This window comes from Lolium rigidum, chromosome 2 (assembly GCF_022539505.1).
Source record: "Lolium rigidum isolate FL_2022 chromosome 2, APGP_CSIRO_Lrig_0.1, whole genome shotgun sequence".
Taxonomy (NCBI): Eukaryota; Viridiplantae; Streptophyta; class Magnoliopsida; order Poales; family Poaceae; genus Lolium; species Lolium rigidum.
Window position 1 is genome coordinate 48,511,086 of NC_061509.1, and position 24,246 is coordinate 48,535,331.

Consider the following 24,246-nt stretch of genomic DNA (forward strand, 5'->3'; position numbering starts at 1 on the left):
CTCCTCGCCGGAGTCTTCCCGCGAGACCACGCCAGCGATAGCCCCCGCACCACCTCCTCTAGCAAGCCGACGGAGCAGCCCCGGGGATTCGAGGCGGCGGCGTACTGCATGCGGGACTCGCGGGGAGGGGGATGAGGGTCACCGGAGTTATTACTCTCCTCTGACATGGGGCCCGCAGTAATATACCCATCAATTCTTTTACTTCACTGGAAGAATACCCTGTCAATACCCTGCCATATGACTGGTCCTACAACTGACGTGGACCAATAGATGTCGGAGTTGCGACCGGAGCAAATGTCTCCGGGTTCTAAAAGTCCACTCTAATCCCAATCCCAATCTCTCAATCCCCAGCTTGCTCTCCACCCCGGCGGCCCCGCCCACCATGGCCCCGCCGGCGCCGCACCTCGCCGACGAGATCCTAGAAGAGATATTCATCCGCCTGCCGACCGCGGCCGCGATCGCCCGCGCCTCCACCGCCTGCGCCTCCTTCCGCCGCATCATCACCGCGCGCCCCTTCCTCCGCCGCTTCCACAAACTCCATCCGCCGCCACTCCTGGGGTTCATCGCCGACAAAGGTGGCTTCCACCCCGCCGGGGAACCCCATCCCTCCGCCCCGCTTGCCCGTGCCTTCGCAGGCGCCGCAGATTTCTCCTACTCCTTCGTCCCCAAGCCCAACGATGGACCGCGCAGTCCCTGGTGTCCCCGTGACGTCCGCGACGGCCGCGTCCTCCTCGAGTGCGGCGACTGCGGCCACCAGTTCGGAATCAGTTCTGTCTTCACACGCCTGGCGGTGTGCGATCCCTTGTCTCGGAGATACGTGCTGCTCCCACCCATACCCAAGAAAATGGCAGTCCAGCAGGACCGCCTTCTTGAATTCGAGCCTATGCTCGCTCCCAATGGCGATGCTGAGGATGAGACCTCGTTCAAGGTGATCTGCACGGCGTACTACAAAATCAAGCTGGTGGCGTTCGTCTTCTCTTCCGTCACCGGACAATGGCATATTGCTGCATCTCCCAGCTGGAGATCTTTGGGCACAGTTGAGCCCTCTTGGAAACGGATGTACCGTTTCAACTACTTGCGTGGCTGCTTCTACTGGACATCTCTTTGGTGCGACAAGTTGAAGTTGCTCGTGCTGGACACGGGCACAATGAAGTTTTCCACCGTCGATGTTCTCGCTGACCATCTGCAGATTACAAATCAGCCTCGACAGAACGTATGCATGGCCACGGTCGTTGCTGGTACAGAAGGAGCCCTTGAGATGTTTACTCTCGTCGGTATTGAAGAACCTACCTCATTTTATCTCTATCATACCACTCAACAAAACATCGGTGGATCTTCCAGCGAGTGGCTGCAGAAAAATGTCATAGCGTTGCCTCGTGGATGTCTTTATTTGACAGTGGGTGCAACTGAGGGATTCTTATTTCTTCGTTGTGTTGGAAGAGCTCAGTGGGATGATACTTTACACAGTGCGTTGGGCTTCGATAAGGATGTTGAATTTTTTTCTCTGGATGTCAAGACTTTTGAACTGAAGCAGGTCTGTAGAGCAACATACTATGATTTCCCCATTCGTGTTCACTCCTACTTTGGTTTCCCACCACCATTGTCGAAACCAAGCCTATGAACTGCAAAGTGGTAAGCCTGCTTTTCACAGTAGTGCTTCTTCTGTTGGGGATTCTCTCCTGTAAAGTTGTAAATAGCAGGCTTATTCTGTTTGTATTTATGAATTATGGTGCTTTTCTGTCCCAATTTTGTAATGTAGAAAGTTAATTGTTCCATGTTTCTGGGAGAACTTATCATACCTGGAAAGCTGACATGGTTTGTTTATGTGCTGGTGATCAGCATTGCCATACGATTGCAAAAATAACAATGCAACAATTTCATACCAGGAAATGCATTTATCCGTCTGCTGCTCTGGAATATCGAACCAATCTATGATAGCTAGCTAGTATGTTACCTTTAAAGAACAAGAGTATAAACTAGAGAAAGATGTATCCACCAGAATATGGAGAGCACTGACCTTGATTTATGGCCAGAATGTTGGTACCCAGATGGCGGGATTAGCGACTCAAGCTCAAACCTGAAAGTTCAGCCATGTCACCATAAGTCCATAACGTTTCTGAAAGTTCAAGCTCAAACAGAAAATCTGGCTTGGCTTATTTTCTGAAAGTTCAAGCTCAAATAGAAGTTCTGCCTTGCTTATTTTCTGAAAGTTCAGCTCAAACAGAAATTCTGCCTTGGCTTATTTTCTGAAAGTTCTCAAATAGAAATTCTGCCGTCACTTATTTTCTGAAAGTTCAAAACCTAATGTGCATGCAGCCATGCAACCATAACTTTTCCGTGCGGTTTTCTTCACCGTAATGATCAGTTCAAAAATTCAAATTCTACTCCCTCCGTTCCTATTTAATCGACGCAGGGGAGAAAAGGCTAATGTACAAATAACGTATTGATAGAAGTCAATTAAATCCGGACAGATGTAGTACCTTCGGTTATTTTCTGAAAGTTCAGAACCTGATCTGCATGCAGCCATGCCACCATAACTTTTCTCTGCGGGTTTCTTCACCGTAATGATCAGTTCAAACTTACAGCAGCACTAAACAAGAAATGTAGTACGGAGTATTGATGATTTGATATTGGGCACTCTGACTGCTGGTTTAGCTTCACAGAAATCTATTCTACCAAAAGGTCAGCCCTAAATCCACGGCTAGAAAAGGTGCGAAGGGGTGAATATTTCTCGTGCCGTAATGTTTGGTTTGCAGCACGCAATATGGTGACTGAAATGTTTTGACTCCTAAACAAGATTTGTTCTGAATTACAGTATTTCTCCCAGAAGTACATCCTCTGTTCCATAAGGTAGTATGTGTTGGCAAACTAAATACTGTAATTTAGTATGTGTTGGCAAGTAGATTATATATGGAATACTATGTTGAGATCGATTATATGTACTTGTCATATGTTATTTGTGATTTTGCATGCTCTTCGTTGCTAGTAGTACTCTAGCCAAGTAGATGCTTGTGAATTTAAGAGGGGGTATTTATGCTCGATAGTAGGTTCATACCTTTAGTTTTCTACAAGAGTGACAATAACATCTAAGATTGTAGATGTGTTGTTGCTACTAGAGAGAAAACAACAATGTTTTATCCAAGGGTAATTCTATTGTTTACTTTACACACATTGATACGATAATTTGTTGCTTGCAACTTAATACTGAATGGGGTTCGGACGATAACCGGAAGGTGGATTATTAGTCATAGACGAAGTTGGATTACGGTCTATGTATTATGTTGTAATGCCCAAACGAATCTCGTAGTAATCATCTTGTCAGGTATGGTCTGTATTCTGTCAATTGTCCAGCTGTAATTTGTTCACCCAGCATGTTATTTATCTTTATGGAGAGACACCTCTAGTGAACTGTGGACCCTGGTCCTTTCCTTTACACTGATAAATTCATCTATTGCAATCATGTTCTGTTTACTTTCTACAAGCACTGTTCTCTTTAATTACTGCAAACATCCCTTTCCACTCGATACGTTTAATCTTTTGTGTTCAGTAAAACCGGTGAGATTGACAACCTCACTCTAAGTTGAGGCAAAGTATTTTGGTTGTGTTGTGTGCAGGTTCCACGTTGTTGCTGACGTCGGCAGTGCGCCCTGCCAATAGTCAGCTACACCTTCAGAAGTCACGCATTTCTTCTACTGGTCGATTAAACCTTTGTTTCTTATTGAGGAAAGACTTGTTGTTGTGCTAATCACACCTTCCTCTTGGGGTTCCCCAATGGTGTCAAACCGCCATCACCGAACCCTTCAGATCGGTCCATGGTACACGTGTGGAGGGGGGATCCAGGGAGAATGGCACATCCGCTTCAGACGTTAGTTTGGCCTAGCTGAAGCGGTGGAGTGGGACAACCTATGCATGGAGATACAAGCGCTGCCCATCGAGGACCAACACAACATTTTGTCTTGGTCCTTGGAGGCCTCTGGGAGTTCTCCACTCGGCCGGTATACCTTAGCTTATCGCAAGGAGCGGTGGTCACACACTTCAAGGAGGTGTGTCGCACTAGTGTCCGCTAAAAATTAAAATCTTCCTCTGGCATCTCATCCGAGGAAGACTTCCGTCCAGTGTCCAGGTGGCTAAAAGCCACGACCCATCTAATGGGTTATGCACTCTCTCTCGAGAATCAGAGAATTGCAACCACATCTTCTTCTCGGGCCATATGACGGGCTTCATGTGGGCATGGGTGAGGGAACTCTTGCACTGTGAGTGGAATCCAGCGAGAGCTGCAAACTTCTTAGCAATCTCGCAGGACCCCTCTCGGGGCCCCTTCGTAGATTGGTTTGGTTTACCTTTACGTCACTTTGTTGGACTTTTTGGAACATTTGCAATAAGCTAACTGTCGAAGGAAAACAATTATTTGTAACCCCGTTAACGCTTTCTACCTGTGTTGGAGAGTACTGATCAGACCGAGAGACTGAGCGCAGCTGGACGAGACGATACGAGGTTGGGAGGCTGGACGCGAGGACTAGAGCCTGAGCTACATCTCTACTTTATCTATTTGACCCGCTCCACGGAATATCCTATAACCTCCACGGAATGTCCTGTAACCAAACTTGTTAACTTAGTGTGATGTGTGTAGACCTTCCTTCCTTTATTCGGGTGTGATCCTGGCTCCCGGATGATGTTGTGTGTGCATGTAGTATGGTTTCGAACTATTGTCGTACCGTTTGGTGGGAGTGGTGATATGTAGGTCGAGCCACACTTAGGCTACTTTTTGAATATATGAAAATATCATTTTAAATATGTCAAAAATTTGAAAAAAATATCATGATATAGAGAATGTTGGAATCTATCGATGTGTAAATTTTTAGATTGAAATACATGATATTTTGGACTCAGCAAAAATAACAAATCTTGATTTCATTATTAATGAATAGTAATAAACAGTACACTATAATCTAGATTTTATAATTTTTACTGAGGAAAAAATATAATGTATCTTTAATCTATAGAATTACGTATTGATAGATTCCAACATTCTCTACGTATATGTATTTTTGAAAAATCTATAACTAGAAATTTTGATAGTTTTAAAAAAGTAAAAAAAAAGGAAACCAGACTACATGTAACTCGGGCTAAAAAAGATTTTCGGCCTTTTGAAGCATTTTTTTTTATCGGTTTTGCTATGTCTCAGTCAACTGAGAATTCCTTAAGTCTTAGTCACATAAAAATGAACTTAAGTTGCACTTTTCTATCAAAAAAGTGCAATTGTACTTTTCTACTAAACTGCAGTTGCACTTTTCTAAGGTGACTGAGACTTAAGAAAATCTCAGTCAACTGAGACATATGCACACCCTTTTTTTATATATAAAGTCGGGCCACGAGGTTATCTTTAACACAGACAAAAAAAAAAATAAACCGAATCCCAGTCTCTTAATAGTTAATACCCATCCCGATCCGGTCCGTTTACAACAACGTGAAAAGAAAACCACAATGACCTGAAAAGAAAACCCCACCTTGCTATCGTCAAAAAAAAATCCCCACCTTGCTCTCCACTCCGGCGGCCCCGCCCGCCATGGCCCCGCCGGCGCCGCACCTCGCCGACGAGATCCTGGAAGAGATATTCATCCGCCTGCCGACCGCGGCCGCGATCGCCCGCGCCTCCACCGCCTGCGCCTCCTTCCGCCGCATCATCACCGCGCGCCCCTTCCTCCGCCGCTTCCACAAACTCCATCCGCCGCCACTCCTGGGGTTCATCGCCGACAAAGGTGGCTTCCACCCCGCCGGGGAACCCCATCCCTCCGCCCCGCTTGCCCGTGCCCTCGCAGGCGCCGCAGATTTCTCCTACTCCTTCGTCCCCAAGCCCAACGATGGACCGCGCAGTCCCTGGTGTCCCCGTGACGTCCGCGACGGCCGCGTCCTCCTCGAGTGCGGCGACCGCGGCCACCAGTTCGGAATCAGTTCTGTCTTCACACGCCTGGCGGTGTGCGATCCCTTGTCTCGGAGATACGTGCTGCTCCCACCCATACCCAAGAAAATGGCAGTCCAGCAGGAACGCCTTCTTGAATTCGAGCCTATGCTCGCTCCCATTGGCGAGGACGAGGATGAGACCTCGTTCAAGGTGATCTGCACGGCGTACTACAAAACCAAGCTGGCGGCGTTCGTCTTCTCTTCCGTCACCGGGCAATGGTACATTGCTGCATCTCCCAGCTGGAGATCTTTGGGCACAGTTGAGCCCTCTTGGAAACGGATGTACCGTTTCAACTACCTGCGTGGCTGCTTCTACTGGACATCTCTTTGGTGCGACAAGTTGAATTTGCTCGTGCTGGACACGGGCACAATGAAGTTTTCCACCGTCGATGTTCTCGCTGACCATCTGCAGCTTACAAATCAGCCTCGACAGAGCGTGTGCATGTCCACCGTCGTTGAGGGTACAGAAGGAGCCCTTGAGATGTTTACTCTCGTGGGTATTGAAGAACCTACCTCATTTTATCTCTATCATACCACTCAACAAAACAATGGTGAATCTTCCAGCGAGTGGCAGCAGAAAAATGTTATAGCGTTGCCTCGCGGATGTCTTTATTCCACAGTGGGTGCAACTGAGGGATTCTTATTTCTTCGTTGTGTTGGAAGAGCTCAGTGGGATGATACTTTACACAGGTTCGTGTTGGGCTTGGGTAAGGATGTTGAATTTTTTTCTCTGGATGTCAAGACTTTTGAACTTAAGCAGGTCTGTAGAGCAACATACTATAATTTCCCCACTCGTGTTCACTCCTACTTTGGCTTCCCACCACCATTGTCGAAACCAAGCCTATGAACTGCAAAGTGGCAAGCCTGCTTTTCACAGTAGTGCTTCTTCTGTTGGGGATTCTCTCCTGTAAAGTTGTAAATAACGATGGTGGTTTATTCTGTTGGGGATTCAGTAGGCTTATTCTGTTTGTATTTATGAATTATGGTGGTTTTCTGTCCCAATTTTTGTAATGTAGAAAGTTAATTGTTCCATGTTTCTGGGATATCATACCTGGAAAGCTGCCATGGTTTGTTTTTGTACTGGTGATCAGCATTGCCATGCGACTGCAAAAATAACGATGTAACAATTTCATACCAGGAAATGCATTTATCCGTCTGCAGCTCTGGAATATCGAACCAATCTATGATAGCTAGCTAGTATGTTACCTTTAAGGAACAAGAGTATAAACTAGAGAAACATGCATCCACCAGAATATGGAGAGCATTGACCTTGATTTATGGCCAGAATGTTGGTACCCAGATGGCGGGATTAGCGACTCAAGCTCAAATCTGAAAGTTCAGCCATGTCACCGTAACGTTTCTGAAAGTTCAAGCTCAAACATAAAATCTGGCTTAGCTTATTTTCTGAAAGTTCAAGCTCAAATAGAAATTATGCCTTGCTTATTTTCTGAAAGTTCAGCTCAAACAGAAATTCTGCCTTGGCTTATTTTCTGAAAGTTCAAGCTCAAATATAAGTTCTGGCTTGGCTTATTTTCTGAAAGTTCAAGCTCAAATAGAAGTTCTGCCTTGCTTATTTTCTGAAAGTTCAGCTCAAACAGAAATTCTGCCTTGGCTTATTTTCTGAAAGTTCTCAAATAGAAATTCTGCCGTCACTTATTTTCTGAAAGTTCAAAACCTAATGTGCATGCAGCCATGCAACCATAACTTTTCCGTGCGGTTTTCTTCACCGTAATGATCAGTTCAAAAATTCAAATTCTACTCCCTCCGTTCCTATTTAATCGACGCATGGGAGAAAAGGCTAATGTACAAATAACGTATTGATAGAAGTCAATTAAATCCGGACAGATGTAGTACCTTCGGTTATTTTCCGAAAGTTCAGAACCTGATCTGCATGCAGCCATGCCACCATAACTTTTCTCTGCGGGTTTCTTCACCGTAATGATCAGTTCAAACTTACAGCAGCACTAAACAAGAAATGTAGTACGGAGTATTGATGATTTGATATTGGGCACTCTGACTGCTGGTTTAGCTTCACAGAAATCTATTCCACCAAAAGGTCAGCCCTAAATCCACGGCTAGAAAAGGTGCGAAGGGGTGAAAATTTCTCGTGCCGTAATGTTTGGTTTGCAGCACGCAATATGGTGACTGAAATGTTTTGACTCCTAAACAAGATTTGTTCTGAATTACAGTATTTCTCCCAGAAGTACATCCTCTGTTCCATAAGGTAGTATGTGTTGGCAAACTAAATACTGTAATTTAGTATGTGTTGACAAGTAGATTATATATGGAATACTATGTTGAGATCGATTATATGTACTTGTCATATGTTATTTGTGATTTTGCATGCTCTTTGTTGCTAGTAGTACTCTGGCCAAGTAGATGCTTGTGACTTTAAGAGGGGGTATTTATGCTCGATAGTAGGTTCATGCCTTTAGTTTTCTACAAGAGTGACAACAACATCTAAGATTGTAGATATGTTGTTGCTACTAGAGAGAAAACAACAATGTTTTATCCAAGGGTAATTCTATTGTTTACTTTACACACATTGATACGATAATTTGTTGGTTGCAACTTAATACTGAATGGGGTTCGGACGATAACCGGGAGGTGGATTATTAGTCATAGACGAAGTTGGATTACGGCCTATGTATTATGTTGTAATGCCCAAACGAATCTCATAGTAATCATCTTGTCAGGTATGGTCTTTATTCTGTCAATTGTCCAGCTGTAATTTGTTCACCCAGCATTGTTATTTATCTTTATGGAGAGACACCTCTAGTGAACTGTGGACCCTGATCCTTTCCTTTACACTGATAAATTCATCTATTGCAATCATGTTCTGTTTACTTTCTACAAGCATTGTTCTCTTTAATTACTGCAAACATTTCTTTCCACTCGATACGTTTAATATTTTGTGTTCAGCAAAACCGGTGAGATTGACAACCTCACTCTAAGTTGGGGCAAAGTATTTTGGTTGTGTTGTATGCAGATTCCACGTTGTTGCTGACATCGGCAGTGCGCCCTGCCAATATTGCGCTACACCTTCAGAAGTCACGCCTTTCTTGTACTGGTCGATTAAACCTTTGTTTCTTATTGAGGAAAGAATTGTTGTTGTGCTAATCACGCCTTCCTCTTGGGGTTCCCCAATGGTGTCAAATCGCCATCATCGAACCCTTCAGATCGGTCCATGGTACACGTGTGGAGGGGGGATCCAGGGAGAATGGAACATCCGCTTCAGACGTTAGTTTGGCCTAGCTGAAGCGGTGGAGTGGGACAACCTATGCATGGAGATACAAGCGCTGCCCATCGAGGACCAACACAACATTTTGTCTTGGTCCTTGGAGGCCTCCGGGGAGTTCTCCACTCGGCCGGTATACCTTAGCTTATCGCAAGGAGCAGTGGTCACACACTTCAAGGAGGTGTGTCGCACTAGTGTCCGCTAAAAATTAAAATCTTCCTCTGGCATCTCATCCGAGGAAGACTTCCGTCCAGTGTCCAGGTGGCTAAAAGCCACGACCCATCTAATGGGTTATGCGCTCTCTCTCGAGAATCAGAGAATTGCAACCACATCTTCTTCTCGGGCCATATGACGGGCTTCATGTGGGCATGGGTGAGGGAACTCTTGCACTGTGAGTGGAATCCAGCGAGAGCTGCAAACTTCTTACCAATCTCGCAGGACCCCTCTCGGGGCCCCTTCGTAGATTGGTTTGGTTTACCTTTACGTCACTTTGCTGGACTTTTTGGAACATTTGCAATAAGCTAACTGTCGAAGGAAAACAATTATTTGTAACCCCGCTAACGCTTTCTACCTGTGTTGGAGAGTACTGGTCAGACCGAGAAACTGAGCGCAGCTGGACGAGACGATACGAGGTTGGGAGGCTGGACGCGAGGACTAGAGCCTGAGCTACATCTCTACTTTATCTATTTGACCCGCTCCACGGAATATCCTATAACCTCCACGGAATGTCCTGTAACCAAACTTGTTAATTTGGTGTGATGTGTGTAGACCTTCCTTCCTTTATCCGGGTGTGATCCTGGCTCCCGAATGATGTTGTGTGTGCATGTAGTATGGTTTCGAACTATTGTCGTACCGTTTGGTGGGAGTGGTGATACGTAGGTCGAGCCACACTTAGGCTACTTTTTGAATATATGAAAATATCATTTTAAATATGTCAAAAATTTGAAAAAAATATCATGATATAGAGAATGTTGGAATCTATCGATGTGTAAATTTTCTGATTGAAATACATGATATTTTGGACTCAGCAAAAATAACAAATCTTGATTTCATCATTAATGAATAGTAATAAACAGTACACTATAATCTAGATTTTATCATTTTTACCGAGGACAAAATATAATGTATTTTTAATCTATAAAATTATGTATTGATAGATTCCAACATTATCTACGTATATGTATTTTTAAAAAATCTATAACTACAAATTTTGATAGTTTTAAAAAAGTTAAAAAAAGGAAACCGGACTACATGTAACTCGGGCTAAAAAAGGTTTTCGGCCGTTTGAAGCATTTTTTTATATATAAACTCGGGCTAAAAAGATCTTATCTTTAACAAAGACAAAAAAAAAAAAAACCGAATCCCAGTCCCTTAATACTACCCATCCCGATCCGGTCCGTTTACAACAACGTGAAAAGAAAGGAAAACCACAATGACCTGAAAAGAAAACCCCACCTTGCTATCGTCAAAAAAAAAAAAAAAATCCCCACCTTGCTCTCCACTCCGGCGGCCCCGCCCGCCATGGCCCCGCCGGCGCCGCACCTCGCCGACGAGATCCTAGAAGAGATATTCATCCGCCTGCCGACCGCGGCCGCGATCGCCCGCGCCTCCACCGCCTGCGCCTCCTTCCGCCGCATCATCACCGCGCGCCCCTTCCTCCGCCGCTTCCACAAACTCCATCCGCCGCCACTCCTGGGGTTCATCGCCGACAAAGGTGGCTTCCACCCCGCCGGGGAACCCCATCCCTCCGCCCCGCTTGCCCGTGCCCTCGCAGGCGCCGCAGATTTCTCCTACTCCTTCGTCCCCAAGCCCAACGATGGACCGCGCAGTCCCTGGTGTCCCCGTGACGTCCGCGACGGCCGCGTCCTGCGGCGACTGCGGCCACCAGTTCGGAATCAGTTCTGTCTTCACACGCCTGGCGGTGTGCGATCCCTTGTCTCGGAGATACGTGCTGCTCCCACCCATACCTACAAAAGTGACATTCCAGCAGGAGCGCCTTCTTGAATTCGAGCCTATGCTCGCTCCCATTGGCGATGATGAGGACGAGACCTCGTTCAAGGTGATCTGCACGGCGTACTACAAAATCAAGCTGGTGGCGTTCGTCTTCTCTTCTGTCACCGGACAATGGCATATCGCTGCATCTCCCAGCTGGAGATCTTTGGGCACAGTTGAGCCCTCTTGGAAACGGATGTACCGTTTCAACTACCTGCGTGGCTGCTTCTACTGGACATCTCTTTGGTGCGACAAGTTGAATTTGCTCGTGCTGGACACGGGCACAATGAAGTTTTCCACCGTCGATGTTCTCGCTGACCATCTGCAGCTTACAAATCAGCCTCGACAGAGCGTGTGCATGTCCACCGTCGTTGAGGGTACAGAAGGAGCCCTTGAGATGTTTACTCTCGTGGGTATTGAAGAACCTACCTCATTTTATCTCTATCATACCACTCAACAAAACAATGGTGAATCTTCCAGCGAGTGGCAGCAGAAAAATGTTATAGCGTTGCCTCGTGGATGTCTTTATTTCATAGTGGGTGCAACTGAGGGATTCTTATTTCTTCGTTGTGTTGGAAGAGCTCAGTGGGATGATACTTTACACAGCGCGTTGGGCTTCGATAAAGATGTTGAATTTTTTTCTCTGGATGTCAAGACTTTTGAACTGAAGCAGGTCTGTAGAGCAACATACTATGATTTCCCCATTCGTGTTCACTCCTACTTTGGTTTCCCACCACCATTGTCGAAACCAAGCCTATGAACTGCAAATTGGTAAGCCTGTTTTTCACAGTGGTGCTTCTTCTGTTGGGGATTCTCTCATGTGAAGTTGTAAATAGCAGGCTTATTCTTTTTGTAGTTATGAATTATGGTGCTTTTCTGCCCCAATTTGTAATGTAAAAAAGTAAATTGCTCCATGTTTCTGGGAGAACTTATCATACCTGGAAAGCTGCCATGGTTTGTTTATGTGCTGGTGATCAGCATTGCCATGCGACTGCAAAAATAACGATGTAACAATTTCATACCAGGAAATGCATTTATCCGTCTGCTGCTCTGGAATATCGAACCAATCTGTGATAGCTAGCTAGTATGTTACCTTTAAAGAACAAGAGTATAAACTAGAGAAACATACATCCACCAGAATATGGAGAGCACTGACCTTGATTTATGGCCAGAATGTTGGTACCCAGATGGCGGGATTAGCGACTCAAGCTCAAACCTGAAAGTTCAGCCATGTCACCATAACGTTTCTGAAAGTTCAAGCTCAAACAGAAAATCTGGCTTGGCTTATTTTCTGAAAGTTCAAGCTCAAATAGAAGTTCTGCCTTGCTTATTTTCTGAAAGTTCAGCTCAAACAGAAATTCTGCCTTGGCTTATTTTCTGAAAGTTCTCAAATAGAAATTCTGCCGTCACTTATTTTCTGAAAGTTCAAAACCTAATGTGCGTGCAGCCATGCAACCATAACTTTTCCGTGCGGTTTTCTTCACCATAATGATCAGTTCAAAAATTCAAATTCTACTCCCTCCGTTCCTATTTTATCGACGCAGGGGAGAAAAGGCTAATGTACAAATAACGTATTGGTAGAAGTCAACTAAATCCGGACAGATGTAGTAACTTCGGTTATTTTCTGAAAGTTCAGAACCTGATCTGCATGCAGCCATGCCACCATAACTTTTCTCTGCGGGTTTCTTCACCGTAATGATCAGTTCAAACTTACAGCAGCACTAAACAAGAAATGTAGTACGGAGTATTGATGATTTGATATTGGGCACTCTGACTGCTGGTTTAGCTTCACAGAAATCTATTCCACCAAAAGGTCAGCCCTAAATCCACGGCTAGAAAAGGTGCGAAGGGGTGAAAATTTCTCGTGCCGTAATGTTTGGTTTGCAGCACGCAATATGGTGACTGAAATGTTTTGACTCCTAAACAAGATTTGTTCTGAATTACAGTATTTCTCCCAGAAGTACATTCTCTGTTCCATAAGGTAGTATGTGTTGGCAAACTAAATACTGTAATTTAGTATGTGTTGGCAAGTAGATTATATATGTAATACTATGTTGAGATCGATTATATATACTTGTTATATGTTATTTGTGATCTTGCATGCTCTTCGTTGCTAGTAGATACTCTGGCCAAGTAGATGCTTGTGACTTTAAGAGGGGGTATTTATGTTCGATAGTAGGTTCATGCCTTTAGTTTTCTACAAGAGTGACAATAACATTTAACATTGTAGATGTGTTGTTGCTACTAGAGAGAAAACAACAATGTTTTATCCAAGGGTAATTGTATTGTTTACTTTACACACATTGCTTAATACGATAATTTGTTGCTTGCAACTTAATACTGAATGGGATTCGGACGATAACCGGAAGGTGGATTATTAGACATTAGTCGTAGACGAAATTGGATTACGGTCAATATATTATATTGTAATGCCTAAACAAATCTCATAGAAATCATCTTGTCAGGTATGGTCTTTATTCTGTCAATTGTCCAGCTGTAATTTGTTCACCCATCATGTTATTTATCTTTATGAAGAGACACCTCTAGTGAACTATGGACCCCAGTCCTTTCCTTTACACTGATAAATTCATCTATTGCAATCCTGTTCTATTTACTTTCTACAAGCACTGTTCTCTTCAATTACTGCAAACATCTCTTTCCACTCGATACGTTTAATCCTTTGTGTTCAACAAAACCGGTGAGATTGACAACCTCACTCTAAGTTGGAGCAAAGTATTTTGGTTGTGTTGTGTGCATGTTCGACGTTGTTGCTGACGTCGGTAGTGCATCCTGCCAATAGTCAGCTACACCTTCAGAAGTCACGTCTTTCTCCTACTGGTCGATTAAACCTTTGTTTCTTATTGAGGAAAGACTTGTTGTTGTGCTAATCACACCTTCCTCTTGGGGTTCCCCAATGGTGTCAAACCGCCATCACCGAACCCTTCAGATCGGTCCATGGTACACGTGTTGAGGACCAACACAACATTTTGTCTAGCTTCAGACGTTAGTTTGGCCTAGCTGAAGCGGTGGAGTGGGACAACCTATGCATGGAGATACAAGCGCTGCCCATCGAGGACCAACACAACATTTTGTCTTGGTCCTTGGAGGCCTCCGGGGAGTTCTCCACTCGGCCGGTATACCTTAGCTTATCGCAGGGAGCGGTGGTCACACACTTCAAGGAGGTGTGTCGCACTAGTGTCCGCTAAAAATTAAAATCTTCCTCTGGCATCTCATCCGAGGAAGACTTCCGTCCAGTGTCCTGGTGGCTAAAAGCCATGACCCATCTAATGGATTATGCACTCTCTCTTGAGAACCAGAGAATTGCAACCACATCTTCTTCTCGGGCCATATGACGGGCTTCATGTGGGCATGGGTGAGGGAACTCTTGCACTGTGAGTGAAATCCAGCGAGAGCTACAAACTTCTTAGCAATCTCGCAGGGCCTCTCGGGGCCCCTTCGTAGATTGGTTTGGTTTACCTTTACGTCACTTTGCTGGACTTTTTGGAACATTTGCAGTAAGCTAACTGTCGAAGGAAAACAATTATTTGTAACCCCGCTAACTACCTGTGTTGGAGAGTACTGGTCAGACCGAGAGACTGAGCGCAGCTGGACGAGGCGATACGAGGTTGGGAGGCTGGACGCGAGGACTAGAGCCTGAGCTACATCTCTACTTTATCTATTTGACCCGCTCCACGGAATGTCCTATAACCTCCACAGAATGTCCTGTAACCAAACTTGTTAACTTGGTGTGATGTGTGTAGACCTTCCTTCCTTTATCCGGGCGTGATCCTGACTCCCGGATGATGTTTTGTGTGCATGTAGTATGGTTTTGAACTATTGTCATACCGTTTGGTGGGAGTGGTGATATGTAGGTCGAGCCACACTTAGGCTACTTTTTGAATATATGAAAATATCATTTTAAATATGTCAATAATTTGAAAAAAAATAACATGATATAGAGAATGTTGGAATCTATCGATGTGTAAATTTTCAGATTGAAAGACATGATATTTTGGACTGAGCAAAAATAACAAATCTTGATTTCATCATTAATGAATAGTAATACACATTACACTATAATCTAGATTTTATCATTTTTACTGAGGACAAAATATAATATATTTTTAATCTATAAAATTACGTATCGATAGATTCCAACATTCTCTACGTATATGTATTTTTAAAAAAATCTATAACTACAAATTTTGATAGTTTTAAAAAGTTAAAAAAAAAAAGGAAACCGGACTACATGTAACTCGGGCTAAAAAAGGTTTTCGGCCGTTTGAAGCATTTTTTTATATATAAAGTCGGGCCACGAGGTCTTATCTTTAACAAAGACAAAAAAAAAACGAATCCCAGTCTCTTAATAGTTAATACCCATCCCGATCCGGTCCGTTTACAACAACGTGAAAAGAAAACCACAATGACCTGAAAAGAAAAGGAAAATGATCCAATCCCCCCGGGGGATAAGACGCTCCGCAACCTCCGGCTCCGTGGCCGTCGGATGAAAGCCATCGCACGCGCACGCGCTCTTGTCCCAGCAAGACACGTTATCGGTGGGCCCCCCACCACGACCTTATCCCCTCGTCTCTCTCCCGGCGGCCGCTCCTCACTTCTCCCTCCTATCCCGTGCTGTGAGACACCTCAGATCCGGCGACCACCAATCCCCGCACCCTCGGCGGTCTCGACGGCGACGGAGGCCCGCCGTGAGCCTCCTCAGGTCCGGCGACCACCAATCCCCGCGCCCTCGACGGTCTCGACGCCGACGAAGGCGCGCACGCGCCGGCTACGGCGCGAGGAGGAGGCCGCGGGGAGCGGCGGCGTGAGGCCGGGAGCGGGGAGCGGAGGGCGCGGCCGGCGAGGGAGCCGAGGCGGAACCCCCAGGCGAGGGAGCTGAGACCGGAGCTCGCCCACCTCGCCGCGTGGAAGTCGCCGCCCTTCTCCGCGTCCATGCCGTGGGGAGGTCCAACCTCACCACGCAGCTCCGGCCGTCCCCGACTTCGTCCGATGTCGGTGACACCTAGCGGTGCCCCGCGTGTGCCGCTCCTTCCTCGACCATCTCCTCGCCGTGGTGTGGCAAGGTGCTGCCGGGGGTAGGCCGGTGTTGCTACCGGCGGTGCATGGTGGTGCCGCAATAGTGCACGCCGTCGACAAGGTGGCACGGCAGTGCTACAAGTCGAGGCGGAAGGAGTTTTGCTAACAAGGTGGTACTCCTCCGATTCGTTAGGAGTTTTGTTGCTTTAGGCTTGTGTTGTTGCTACCTGCGGATACCGGTTTTGCTATCCGAGGTCTCCGGCATTGCTACCGGGGAGGGAAATTTTTTGCTACCGGCGGAGGCCTACTTTGCTACCCTAGGCGTAGGGCGTTGCTACTAGCGGCTTTTGGTTTTGCAATCTTGGGCGGATGGAGTTGCTGCAAGCTCCGCAACCTCGAACGACGCTGTTGTCTGCTACAGGCGAGGTCTTGGTTGATGTCTTATAGGATTTTGCAACATATGAATAAAAAAATTTGCTACAATTAATTTACGGTTTTGCTACATGTGCACAATATGTTTGCTATGGGGTATATGGCGAGATGTCCGGTGAGTTCTCCGGCGAGTTCCCCCTTGATGTCTCTGACGATATCTTTTTTCGCTACAATAGCATATTTTGTTTGCTACAAGCTTTCCGGCGAGGTCTCCGGCAAGTCTCCGGTGTGTGTCCGGCGAGCTCAGCCTTTTTTGTTTTATTTTGTGGGTGAACCGTTTTTTGCTACACTAAAGCAAAATCGAGATTTTTTTGCTACCCGGCAGCAAAAAGGACACGTGTCAGCATGGAAACTAGGGGCTGGGAAATCAAATCCCGGGGGACGCCCAGCACTCTCCAAAAGAAAACCCCACCTTGCTATCGTCAAAAAAAAAAAATCCCACCTTGCTCTCCACTCCGGCGGCCCCGCCCGCCATGGCCCCGCCGGCGCCGCACCTCGCCGACGAGATCCTAGAAGAGATATTCATCCGCCTGCCGACCCCGGCCGCGATCGCCCGCGCCTCCACCGCCTGCGCCTCCTTCCGCCGCATCATCACCGCGCGCCCTTTCCTCCGCCGCTTCCACAAACTCCATCCGCCGCCACTCCTGGGGTTCATCGCCGACAAAGGTGGCTTCCACCCCGCCGGGGAACCCCATCCCTCCGCCCCGCTTGCCCGTGCCCTCGCAGGCGCCGCAGATTTCTCCTACTCCTTCGTCCCCAAGCCCAACGATGGACCGCGCAGTCCCTGGTGTCCCCGTGACGTCCGCGACGGCCGCGTCCTCCTCGAGTGCGGCGACTGCGGCCACCAGTTCGGAACCAGTTCTGTCTTCACACGCCTGGCGGTGTGCGATCCCTTGTCTCGGAGATACGTGCTGCTCCCACCCATACCTACAAAAATGACAGTCCAGCAGGAGCGCCTTCTTGAATTCGAGCCTATGCTCGCTCCCATTGGCGATGATGGGGATGAGGATGAGACCTCGTTCAAGGTGATCTGCACAGCGTACTACAAAATCAAGCTGGTGGCGTTCGTCTTCTCTTCTGTCACTGGACAATGGTATATTGCTGCATCTCCCAGCTGGAGATCTTTGGGCACAGTTGAGCCCTCTTGGAAACGGATGTACCGTTTCAACTGCTTGCGTGGCTGCTTCTACTGGACATCTCTTTGGTGCGACAAGTTGAAGTTGCTCGTGCTGGACACGGGCACAATGAAGTTTTCCACCGCCGATGTTCTCGCTGACCATTTGCAGCTTACAAATCAGCCTCGACAGAGCGTATGCATGTCCACCGTCGTTGAGGGTACAGAAGGAGCCCTTGAGATGTTTACTCTCGTCGGTATTGAAGAACCTACCTCGTTTTATCTCTATCATACCACTCAACAAAACAACGGTGCATCTTCCAGCAAGTGGCAGCAGAAAAATGTTATAGCGTTGCCTCGCGGATGTCTTTATTTCACAGTGGGTGCAACTGAGGGATTCTTATTTCTTCGTTGTGTTGGAAGAGCTCAGTGGGATGATACTTTACACAGGTTCGTGTTGGGCTTGGGTAAGGATGTTGAATTCTTTTCTCTGGATGTCAAGACTTTTGAACTGAAGCAGGTCTGTAGAGCAACATACTATAATTTCCCCACTCGTGTTCACTCCTACTTTGGCTTCCCACCACCATTGTCGAAACCAAGCCTATGAACTGCAAAGCGGTAAGCCTGTTTTTCACGGTAGTGCTTCTTCTGTTGGATATTCTCTCCTGTGAATTTGTAAATAGCAAGCTTATTATGTTTGTATTTATGAATTATGGTGCTTTTCTGCCCCAATTTGTAATGTAAAAAAGTAAATTGCTCCATGTTTCTGGGAGAACTTATCATACCTGGAAAGCTGCCATGGTTTGTTTATGTACCTGTGATCAGCATTGCCATGTGACTGCAAAAATAAAGATGCAACAATTTCATACCAGGAAATGCATTTATCCATCTGCTGCTCTGGAATATCGAACCAATTATGATAGCTAGCTAGTATGTTACCTTTAAAGAACAAGAGTATAAACTAGAGAAACATGCATCCACCAGAATATGGAGAGCCCTGACCTTGATTTATGGCCAGAATGTTGGTACGCAGATGGCGGGATTAGCGACTCAAGCTCAAACCTGAAAGTTCAGCCATGTCACCATAACGTTTCTGAAAGTTCAAGCTCAAACAGAAATTCTGCCTTGGCTTATTTTCTGAAAGTTCAAGCTCAAATATAAGTTCTGGCTTGGCTTATTTTCTGAAAGTTCAGCTCAAACAGAAATTCTGCCTTGGCTTATTTTCTGAAAGTTCAGAACCTAATGTGCATGCAGCCATGCTGCCATAACTTTTCTCTGCGGTTTTCTTCACCGTAATGACCAGTTCAAAAATTCAAATTCTACCTTGGCTTATTTTCTGAAAGTTCAGAACCTGATGTGCATGCAGCCATGCCACCATAACTTTTCTCTGCGGGTTTCTTCACGATCAGTTCAAACTTACAGCAGCACTAAACAAGAAATGTAGTATTGATACTTTGATATTGGGCACTCTCACTGCTGGTTAGCTTCAGAGAAAGCTATTCCACCAAAAGGTCAGCATAAGTCCACTGTTAGAAAAGGGGCGAAGGGGTGAAAATTTCTCGTGCCTAAATTTTTGGTTTGCAGCACGCAATATGGTGACTGAAATGTTTTGACGCCTAAACAAGATTTGTTCTGAATTACAGTATTTCTCCCAGAAGTACATCCTCTGTTCCATAAGGTAGTATGTGTTGGCACACTAAATTAGAGGGAGGATGTAGCATGACTAGCGGGAACAGCACTAAAACGGTGTAGTGTACAATAAGCAGCACCATTGCCATGTAACATGTGCAGTTTAGCGAATCAGAGTTCAGACTCGCTCTCAACTTCGCAAGATCTAGTAGAGATACACGTATACACAGGGCTTGCGCATACATATACATAGATACAAGAACAAGAAGCTGAAGCATATGGTACATCAGGCCTTTGCTGCGGCGCCCTCCGCTTCCTTCTTCTTCTCGGCCTCCTCCTCATCGTCCCCGACGAGCGCCTCGAGCACCACCGACTTGGGGTTCACCATGGGCGGGCCCTTCTCCCTGCCCTCGAGCTCGCCGACGCCGAAGGTGATGAGCCTGTCCCAGTTGCCCCCCTCGAAGAGCACGCCGACCCTCCCGTCGGTGACGCGCTGCACGATCCCGCAGTACATGTGGTAGGCGTTCATGGGGTTCTTGACCAGCACCACCATGCCCGGGAGGAACAGCGGCAGCTCGGGCGCCCTCGGCCTCTCCGCCGGAACCGCGGCCGTGGGGGAGGCCGGCTGGGCTTTCTTGGGGGGACGAGGAGGCGGGTTCTTGGCCACGAAGTCCTTGAGCCCGACCTCGCCGCCGGGGAAGCCGCCCGTGAGGCCCATCATCTCCTTCTCGAAAGCGTCCGGGTCGACGGCTGGCGGCTCATCTGCGGTGCCTGGCGAGGATGATTCGCCCGTGGGCGTGGACGGAGGAGGCGGGCTGGGCGAGGAGAGCTCCTTGCGGATGCCGACCTCGCCGTTGCAGAGGCCGCGGCCGCCGAGGATCTCGGCGAGGCGGAAGGACGCGGAGGGCGGAGGGGCGGGGAGGCGGACGCGATGGTGGGGTAGCGCCGGCGGAGGGCGGAGGAAGGAGGGGGTGGTGGGCGCGGGCGCCATTGGAGGGAGGGAGAGAAAATGGCGGGGAGCAATGTGTGGAAGTGGAGAGAGGCGGAAGAGGAGATGATGAGGCGGCCCGTGGGCTCCCCGCCACGTGGCGCTGCTGCTGAGTTACTCCATCTGTGAAAGGGATCCATGTTGTAGCGAGTAAAAGTCGAATGAATGAACTCAGTGGTCATGTGTACTATGGCTACTTTTTTTTTAGAGCAACCAGATATTTTATTAATTAAAAAAATTACACGAAGCAAAACTAATCGAGAAATACAAAACGATTCTTAGAGTTTTCTGCAACCACCGTAGTCAGTGGCCGTCACCCAACTTCAGCACCACCGAGACAGACACTCAAATAGACGCCGAGTCTCCGCCATTGCAAGATCCAAAAAAACACCATCACCAATAAAGCTTTGTGAGTCGATGAATAGACCTACTTGTCGGTGTGGCATGACAATGACCGGGGGACGTCCTCGTGCTCTCTTGGACCAAGATCTGTCACTCTAGAAGAACAACCTCGCCCCGGCCACCGGCGTCGTCGCGGATAATACACACCACGAAACTAGTCTCACAAAATTTGAAGAACGGCGAGAAGATCAAGCTACCGATCTGAAGTACTGACCAACACATGTTGCCATTAACTCTGAGACGTCGTCTAGAAGGTCGTCGTCGGTGTGGGGGTAGAGTTGAGACAGATTTATTTGCCATGACGCTACTGCCACCACCCCAATAGCACACCACAGCAGGAAAAAAACCTAACCCTAACTACAAGGCCAGAACGGAGGAACAAGGTCCCCTCCCTCCTGCCACCGCGCGGGGCGGCAAGCAGAGAGAGAGAGAGAGAGAGAGAGAGAGAGAGAGAGAGAGAGAGAGAGAGAGAGAGAAAGAGAGGGAGGGAGGGAGAGAGAGAGGAGTCCAAGACCAACGTCCTAGCCGGAGGTGATGGGCTCATCGTCGGCGAGGCGAGAGCCGCTAGAGCGGCTGGCGCACATCTTCGACCAAGCGTGGCGCCCTCTATCGCCGCAACCTTAACTCCCGCGTGTGGGTAGGGAACATTCCACGCGTCCATGATAGCAAGGCAGGACTATCAAGGGTGGTGCGACACGTGACACATAGTCCACCTCCTGCGTCGCCAATGGGGCTCCCTGCGGGACCCTCATCCGACTCCAATGACATGGACGAGGCGGCGCTGTTATCACCAGAATTTGACCGAGTCAGAGGTGGGCCGCGATCAAGATGGACTTGAAGAATATATATATAGAAGAAATACGTGAATCGGCCTTACATGCAAAGTTTGGGCTAGTTTGCCCTTGTATCTGTAACATATTAGATTACGTGTCGGTTAAGAGTTAGAGTTTTACCCGTGCACGGTTAGGTGCACACCCACGTTAGAAAGTCCCTTGGACTATAAATATGTATCTAGGGTTTATGGAATAAACAACAACCAACGTTCAACACAAACAAATCTCGGCGCATCGCCAACTCCTTCGTCTCGAGGGTTTCTCCGGTAGCACCATGCTGCCTAGATCGCATCTTGCGATCTAGGCAAGCACGAGCCTATCCTGTTGTTCATGCGTTGCTCGTGCTGAAGCCTTTTTGATGGCGAGCAACGTAGTTATCTTAGATGCGTTAGGGTTAGCATTGTTCTTCGTATCATATGCTGTCGTAGTGCGACCCTTATACTTGTACTTGTCACGTTGACTCAATTAGACTCAGTTCTTTTGGAGCTTCTGAACAGCTTAGAGGTGAAAATAAGCTGAAGCTAAAAAGAACTCGATTTTAAGCCGTTTTTCGGCACAACTGTTTTTGGGCATTGCTGCATACAACTCACGCAATAAGCTAGGACAGCAAAAGCCAACAAGAACTGGAATACAATTTCTCAAAAGTTTATTTTCACAGCTGTTTCTATGGACAGCTCAAGCTAAGATGGCTTATGCACAAGCCGCAGCCCAAAAGAACTGAGCCTTAGTCTTCTTACTGTCAAACTGCAAAATTATTGGCCTTAAGTTGTTGATTTGATACAGTTTCGTCCTTAACCAGCTTTAGCGTCAAAGTTAGGATGACAAGGACGACACGTGGACATAGGACCCACTGGCAGGAGGACAAATGGACAATAATTTTGCACTTAGCCCCTCCCGAGTGAGATGGTTAGGGTGGGATAATCTCCTAGTAGTGTAATTATGCGAAAACCCCCTCCCCTCTCTTGTTTAGTATTCTGTATTTTTATGGCATTCGAAACCCTAATTCCCAAATTTCTAAATCCCTAGTTCTTCCTCTGTTTCGTGGCGAGCAGCGCGCGTGCAAGCGACACCTGTTGTTCGAGCTCGAGAATGGCGAGCGACTCTTGTTTGTTCGAGCTCGAACATGTCGAGGAAGCAGTATCGTGTGCCCACTAGGGAGCTGCACGTCGTCAAGTGTAATAAGTGCAACCTGCGTGCACTGGCGGAGCTAAGGGGGACCAGCAGGGGCCACGACCCCCCTATGCCGCAGCTTCCTAGGGGCATAGTCTTTTCATTCTTCATCTTGCTTGCTCCCCATCGTGAATGAGATCTGGAGGAGAGCGAGTTGTTTGGCTGCTGAGGAAGACGATGGGAGTTGAGTCGTTCGACATGGGCCTTTGCAGGAGGCAGGCTTGCTCTTTATTTGACCCGTGGGTGTATACCAAAGTCTTTTAACTCTAGGCTCATAAAACTAAAGTAGATTGAGCCATGTCCTTTCTTCCCTAAAAATGTCACGTACTTCCTTCCTTTAAAAAAAGCAACACACTTCCTCTAAAAATAGGCATCATGTCAACTAGCAACCCCTAAAAGCATCCTCTCAACTAGCCGGGATTTAAATCTCAAAAAGAAAAACTAGGCGGGGATTTGGTACTAAATTATCTACCTGGCCCTAATGTAAAAAAATTCTACCTAGCCCTAATGTTAAAAAAATCTAGCTGGCCCTCCTGCTCGAAAAAAACAACTTGGCCCCTTCTATGTTTTTATCCTGGCTTCGCCGGTGCCTGCGTGATGTGGTTCAGTTCACGGCGCACACATACATCAACGGCAACCAGAACATGGATTTCTTCAAGTGTCCTAATCACAACGATTAGTGTTGGTGAGCTGAGTTGAATTTGCCCTCAATCTTTTGTAGGATAATTTGGATTTTGACATCCCCTTCTCATGAATTTGTTTGTTTTGTAATGTAGCCTAAAGGAGGCAATTTCTAGAAGTGGTCTGATGAATATGAAGATTTTCTGGTGGGCAGTAGCTTGTTGCATCCTTTGAATGATAATGTGAAGATGCAGCAGTCCAGTCCAGTTCGAATGTTGGAACGGAGAGACAAGGAAGAACACAGTTTAATGATGCAAAGTTGTGTATGCTATTTATAGCTTTGTTTGATGTAGGGAAGGAAATTCTAGGAGTACTAAAGTTGATTTATGCTTGTTTAGGTCATGTCCTTATTGTTCTCATCATAAGCCTATTTGCCAGGCACCAGTGTGTTAATTGTAATGGCAAGTCCTTAATATTGTAATGGAACAACTATTGTATCTGTGAACAGGCAATGAATTCACATTTGTAGTTGCAAAATCTGTGGTAATATTCACATGTTTTGTCAAATCAGTTCACATAGCCAAAGGATGCACCACATGGTTCAAGATTACATAATTCAAATAGCCAAAGGATGCAGTTTGCATAGATTCAACATTACATTTTTCGATAAAAAGTATATATTAATATCGTGAAGATACCAAATACACCCAGCCTCTGCAACAACGTATTACCCTAGCGGCTTTACGGATGCACACAGCAACAAAAGAAAGAAGAATTACAGAAAAGAAATGTCCCGCTACAGTAATCTATTCCTTGGAGCAGCAGTATTAAC

General features: G+C 46.6%; 5 protein-coding genes across 5 annotated transcripts; 4 read left to right on the plus strand and 1 right to left on the minus strand.

The window, feature by feature from the left end:
- The first annotated feature begins 382 nt into the window (after window positions 1-382).
- On the plus strand, window positions 383-1,767 carry LOC124689681. Its single transcript, XM_047223170.1, has one exon. It carries the CDS (start codon window positions 383-385, stop codon window positions 1,619-1,621), a length of 1,239 nt encoding a protein of 412 aa, XP_047079126.1. The 3' UTR covers window positions 1,622-1,767.
- A 3,765-nt stretch (window positions 1,768-5,532) lies between these two features.
- Window positions 5,533-6,876, plus strand: LOC124689682. Its single transcript, XM_047223172.1, has one exon. It carries the CDS (start codon window positions 5,567-5,569, stop codon window positions 6,806-6,808), a length of 1,242 nt encoding a protein of 413 aa, XP_047079128.1. The 5' UTR covers window positions 5,533-5,566; the 3' UTR covers window positions 6,809-6,876.
- A 3,844-nt stretch (window positions 6,877-10,720) lies between these two features.
- Window positions 10,721-11,951, plus strand: LOC124689683. Its single transcript, XM_047223173.1, has 2 exons — window positions 10,721-10,913; window positions 11,029-11,951. The coding sequence occupies exons 1-2, from the start codon at window positions 10,721-10,723 to the stop codon at window positions 11,949-11,951; spliced, it is 1,116 nt and encodes a 371-aa protein (XP_047079129.1).
- Window positions 11,952-17,130: 5,179 nt separating this feature from the next.
- LOC124691714 lies at window positions 17,131-18,585 on the plus strand. Its single transcript, XM_047224987.1, has one exon. It carries the CDS (start codon window positions 17,131-17,133, stop codon window positions 18,376-18,378), a length of 1,248 nt encoding a protein of 415 aa, XP_047080943.1. The 3' UTR covers window positions 18,379-18,585.
- Window positions 18,586-19,491: 906 nt separating this feature from the next.
- Window positions 19,492-20,433, minus strand: LOC124691713 (NAD(P)H-quinone oxidoreductase subunit S, chloroplastic-like). Its single transcript, XM_047224986.1, has one exon. The coding sequence runs from the start codon at window positions 20,389-20,391 to the stop codon at window positions 19,687-19,689; it is 705 nt and encodes a 234-aa protein (XP_047080942.1). The 5' UTR covers window positions 20,392-20,433; the 3' UTR covers window positions 19,492-19,686.
- Between the last annotated feature and the right edge of the window lie 3,813 nt (window positions 20,434-24,246).